Below are 5,845 nucleotides of genomic sequence, written 5' to 3'. Positions count from 1 at the left end.
TGGCGAGATGATATCATCCAGAATAGGGTGTAGCCGGTTTACCAAACACTTTGCCACTACCTTGTAAATGACGTTACATAGACTGATAGGCCGAAAGTCCGTGAGCCGCCCGGGGTTATCTACCTTGGGGATAATAATAATTGAGGTGTTGTTCACCCCTTCAGGCATAATACCAGTACAAAAAAATTCCTTGACCCCAACAATTACCTGCTCTCTCATAACAGCCCAGTTCCTCTAGAAAAAACGTGTGGGGAAGTCGTCCGGTCCGGGCGCCTTAAGGGGCTCAATCTGAAACAGTGCATCTGATATTTCCTTGTTCGTGAAATTTGCACCCAGCCCATCATTCATCTGGTCAGTAACACGGTGGTTTTAAGATTTGATTTGAATGAGTTAATGCATAACATTGTTTTAGAAAACCCCGATTTAATTGAGTTAATGGGCGTGTCAAATGAACCGGCTGTAAGAGGCTTGTGGGTAAATATATTTAGTAGAGATGTTTTCTGTGTTCTAGTGAGCCAAACATTCAATTCCGCAAAATTTATGTGTTTTCCGTTTTCTGATTTAGACCCTGCGAACCAAAGAATCCCTTGATTGCTCATGCTAATTTTTGTTTCACCGACAAAGCAAAAAATGCTTGAAGAAAACCTTGCCGACAGCCAACAGCGCGCACACTGCACACCACACAACTTGGTCCCTGCAGAGTGAGAAGACGAGCTGTTTTGTGTTCATCCTCATCGTAAAAGTGCAAGCACGCAAGTAGTTGTTGTTTTTTCCTCCTTTTTTTGCGGGAAAGCACGCAAGTTGTCAAGCTGTACAACGTGTAGCGGTGGCTCACCTCGTGCATGCTCTCGCGCAGTGCAAACATGTTGGCTCGGTTTGCACACCCGTTTTCACGTAGACATCGACCTCGGCCTCCGCTGCAAAAATGGACGGGGTCAAGTTGCACAAAGGCGGAAAGTTTAAGGCGCGACGGCAACGGGCGACGTCGAGCAACAACACCGCGAGAGGCGACAGCAACAGAAGTGATCTCATATCAACGAGAGACGTTAGTAGGAGCTCATATCTGCAGGTTCGAGAACCCGTAGACGGCCGAGCATGACGCGACGCAACTTCCCACTCGCGGACAGCAAAGCTCGCGTTACCAAATCGGAGCATGGCGGCAAGAAAAGCCAGCGAGAGTGTTCCAGTCTCCGGTTAAACCCTCCCAAGACTAAAATAAACTGTTCCAGCAGGGCAGGTCGCCGGATTGTTCGAGGCGAGCAGCGAGCTATGGGAGCTGGTTCGCTTCCTACGGAAGCATGGGCGTGGATATTTTGTAATCCCTCGTACGGATACTTCAGGAAACACCGGCGCTGTACGCCTCTCGATATCAATAATCAATAGTAGAGGGGGAAAGGTGCTGAACCTGCCCAACAAAGGAGATCCCGCACCGGAAGTATCTCGAATCAGCCCGTCCTAATCTTGGCTTTTCTAAAGGAAAATTAAAAAGAACCATTAAAAAAACCGCGTCCATACATCGTCCATTGAGGTTTGGTTCAATCGGTGGACCACGAAAACGCTCGCGTCCACCGCTTTGCTTTTTCCCGGTCCAAACCCAATCAACGATACGTACGAGAGATGCCCCGCCCGTCTTGGACATGACATGATAGGTGACCGGCCATTTTGGGATGATATTTCTCCACGCAGCCGAGGCCCAGCGATTCCCAGAGAAATCCTCTGGTCCAAACCATCTCGCGCCCCAGCAAAATTGGAGCATCATCCAGCGTGGTGGCAAATACGGATGATGGCGCCACGCAACTTGCCAGGACCGCCTCGTTTTCGTTCGTACGAGCCGAGCCATCCAGAAGAGAAAGGTCGCCGCCGCTGATCTCGACTCGCAAACGCCAAGATGCAAATCCCAGTATGACACCAGTCAGTGGGCTGGGCTTGTGTTACCATCGGCTCGCTAGAACCATCATTCCGGTACAATACAAGGGCATCCGAGCACCACGACACGGCACGAGACAAGAGCGTCAAGCACGAGAATCATCTCTGGTTACAGCTAACCAGTACTACCGAAGTCGGCAAAGCGTTTGGTAGGGAAGACAATGGGGAGTTTGTGCCTGTGGTACTCGTAATGGCAGCCAAAAAAGACCATACACAACTCAGGACAGGACTCACCACAAGGGGAAACGTCCATGGAGACGAGGTATATTCGAGCAACAATTGGGAGAACAAATTTAACTGAGGATCGAAATGTCCGGAAAGATGATGGAATCTTTGGGCGGCCGCGCATCCACGCCAATTCTTGGCTGCGACTGAAGCACCAACCAGCCAAAGGAACACAATTAAACAGATCGACGGCGTCAATTGTCATCAAAGATGATCTAAACACTAAGCTGTAACCACCCCAACAAGGGGATCGAGCAACAATTCTGATTTGCTAATGTTTTTTTTCACGCTGGTTGCTCTCTTCTTGCTCTGATCTCTCTCCTACAAGCGCAGCGGTGCGTGCACGTCACGAGCACCGGCGCGTCCATCACCTTCGCGAAGGCTGCGGGTAAGGGGCGACACGAGTTCTGCGGTTGGCCTCCGGTGGAACGCGACCACCGCAGCCACCACCACCGCCGCCGCTACCACCAGCACCAGCAGTGGCGCGGCTACCGCCGTCGCCGTTGACTATGTCATCCAGCATCTTCTGCAGGTCTTCGAGCGTGTCCGGCTTCTGCACGAGATGTAATAGCAAATCGTTCAACAAAGGTAATCACGATTACGATCGATTAAACTAATGATGTCTCAAGGGTAGTTGGGTCAGCGGTCGCGGCTACCTCGTTTTTCACGCTATCCATCATCACCAGCATCTCCTGCATGAAGTCCGAGAAATCCTGGCCGTCCAAAGCAAGAGCAAAATTTCAGGGCCATTGTACGTCGGTATGTCCCCGGTGGACAGAAGGGGGTAATTTCCCACTTGTTTTCAATCAATAATATAATAATAGAGAGAATTTCGACAAGACAATAAGCACGGAAAGAAACCAGAGCGCCCACCTGGTAGTCGTCGTCGAGGGGATCAAAGAGCCCGGCGTCGTACATGGCCCTCTTCCCCTTGTCGGACAAAACTGCAACACCCAAAGGGAGGGCCGACAAAGAATTGGATCAAAATCTTGCGCGCCCAAGGGCTAATGGGATGCTCGCGATGCCTTACCGGAGTAGGCCTCCTGGATCCGCTGGAACCGCCGCTTCGCCTCGCCCGTCGCGCCGGGGTCGCTCGCCCACCGATCCGGGTGCCACTTCTGCACGGTCAGAGCAAGACATCGGATTATTAGCACGTCAGTTCCTCCGACCAGACGAAAGGAACAAGAAAAGGAAACCAATCAAGCGCCTACACGCGCGGAGGAGCGGAGGACAGGAGCGCACTTACCATGGCGAGCCGTCGGTAGGCGGCACGTATGTCGGTGGAGGAGGCGTTCTTACGGATGCCGAGCAGGGCGTAGTAGCAGCAAGATGACGCGCCGGCGCCTGCGCCAGGGGCATTGCCGGATCCGGCTCCAGCGGAGGCGTCCATGGGATCAGGCGGACCGTCGACGATGCGACGGCGAGGAAAGAAAACACGGGTAAGCTGCTATTGCACCATGGAATTGGGATGGAGACGGGGGGGGGGGGGGGGGGGGGAGATTGGTGGATTTGAGAATTTTGAGGGGGAGCCGGGTGCCAGGAAGGAGGCGTGTTTATTCCCGTGGGGGCGTGGGAAAAAATATCTAAATAGAGTTTTTGGTCGTCGGAGATTGGGGCCACTGAAGGTTCCAGAGTTCGTGCCGATGCCAGATATTTTTAAGGGGCGTTTCGGGCTTCGCCATCGGGGTATGGTCCTATTTACAGGTTTGCCACACTGTCTGCGTTTTATGTTCGTGGAACTCTCGAGCTTTTGGGCTCGGCCTCGATGGTTTGTGAATGGCATCGCCCTGCGACCCAACCCAATGCACGTCGGTAGGCCTGGGCCTTCTTCCTTTTTTTCGGGTGTCGCTTCATTGTTGTTCGCTACAAAACTGAGTGAAAGCCTATAGGACATAATCATTTCTTAGGCGTTTGCATGACCTCACTTACGAGTGCTCTGACCAACAGAGCATTACTGGGTTCCTAGTATCACTTCATATTAATAGTGTACAGCCCCAATTGTATTATGGGCATCTAGTACCATATATATAGGATTACATGCATGGCCCATGTCCTTATGTACAACCCTAATATCAAACTAATAGAGAGATAAGAAAGAACGTAGGTTAGATAACTATAGTACTTGGCACATGCATGTCGTCATTCAAACCCCCTCCCCCACCCCCGGCAGTCGAAGCGTCGTGGATGGCGACGGCGACGGCAGCTCGAAGAACTAGCAATGGCGACTCCTTAGAGTTTAGGGTGAGAAAGGCTAGGGTAGAGGATCGCTAGTTAGGTTGATACCATGTAGAAAGAGATTTTACGCAACACAATTGTATTACGGGCATCTAGTGTCATATATATATATATATATATATATATATATATATATATATATATATATATATATATATATATATATATAGGATTGCATGCATGGCCCACGCCCTTAGGTACAACCCTAATCATACTAATAGAGAGAGAGAGAGAGATAAGGGAGAACTTGGGCTACGTAACTATAGTACATGGCACATGCATAACGTCATTTAACAAATAGTTTATTAAATAACTAAGCTATACCTTTTCTTGCGCCTAAAAGTTGCGTGATGGCATGTTTTGTCGTTATTCTAGCTAAGGCCGTATGGCATTAAATACTTGCATTATTCGCTTTAGCGCGAATGCAGCTATAGCTAAGGACATTCCATATTAGTATCATAACGGATTTGTCTGTAATGCTTCGCTGGGTTGGGTTTGGCAAGAGCCATCGCGTCCTGAGGGCGGCGGTAAGTGTGAGGGGATGGAGGCGATGCCAACCGCCTGGAGGTTCCCTTCCCTCCCGGAGGAGCGAATTGAGAGTGATGGCCACCCCGCCTTGGAGTGGCGCACTATTGGACATACATAGACGTGAATGGATATTTTGAAGAGAGCAAGAGATCTAGAGGCTTGCGTGTAGGACATGCGAGAGAGGGTGCATGGATGTGTTTATGGAAAAGGATAAGGAGGCGGCGGTGTTGGATCCATTCATGGAGAGGGAGAAGGGACCATAGGGGGTTGTTATTGAAGAAGGTAATAAGTGATTTTTCCAGTCTCAAGTGGTTTGGGGTCCAATTGGGAATCGATGGTATAATGAATGGGTGGATGTCTCACTTGATCCATTTTCTAATATGAATTGGGGTTTCTCGTTCCTATTTGACTGTTGATGGAGTTAATTTGGGGGAATTGTCAGATCTGGCTCTAGCGGAGGCGTCCATGGGATCAGACCAACCGTCAACGACACGATGACGAGGAAACAAAACGCAGCATGAAGGCTAAGCTACTATTGCACCATCGAAAAGGGATGGAGACGGGGTGGTGGAGATGAAAGTTTGAGGGGGATCCGGGTACTAGGAAAGAGGTGTTTATTCCCGTGGGGAGTCGGAGGCGTGGGAAAAAAATCTAAATAGAGTTTTGGGTCGTTGGAGATTGGGGCGAGTGAAGATTCCATACCTCGTGCCAATGCCAGATATTTTTAAGAGGCATTTAGGTTTCTGCCATCAGAGTATGGTCATATTTACAATTTTGCCATGTCATATGTGTTTTATGTCCATGGAACTCTTGAGGTTTTGGGCTCGTCCTGGATTGTTTGTGACCTTCTGTAATTGCATCACGGGGCATCACCCTGTAACCCAACCCAATGCATGTCGGTAGGCTTGGCCTTCTTCATGTGTTTTTAAGG

General features: G+C 49.8%; 1 protein-coding gene across 1 annotated transcript; it reads right to left on the bottom strand.

Moving 5' to 3' along the window:
• Nucleotides 1–2,164: 2,164 nt before the first annotated feature.
• On the bottom strand, nt 2,165–3,756 carry LOC109778192 (uncharacterized). Its single transcript, XM_020336744.3, has 5 exons — nt 3,398–3,756; nt 3,182–3,269; nt 3,025–3,095; nt 2,808–2,864; nt 2,165–2,704 (listed from the first exon to the last, which is right to left on the bottom strand). The coding sequence occupies exons 1-5, from the start codon at nt 3,539–3,541 to the stop codon at nt 2,519–2,521; spliced, it is 546 nt and encodes a 181-aa protein (XP_020192333.1). The 5' UTR covers nt 3,542–3,756; the 3' UTR covers nt 2,165–2,518.
• Nucleotides 3,757–5,845: the final 2,089 nt, after the last annotated feature.

The sequence above is a fragment of the Aegilops tauschii genome, chromosome 4 (assembly GCF_002575655.3).
Source record: "Aegilops tauschii subsp. strangulata cultivar AL8/78 chromosome 4, Aet v6.0, whole genome shotgun sequence".
Taxonomy (NCBI): Eukaryota; Viridiplantae; Streptophyta; class Magnoliopsida; order Poales; family Poaceae; genus Aegilops; species Aegilops tauschii.
Note: the sequence above shows the minus strand (reverse complement) of the source record. Positions and strands in the feature narration are given on the sequence as shown.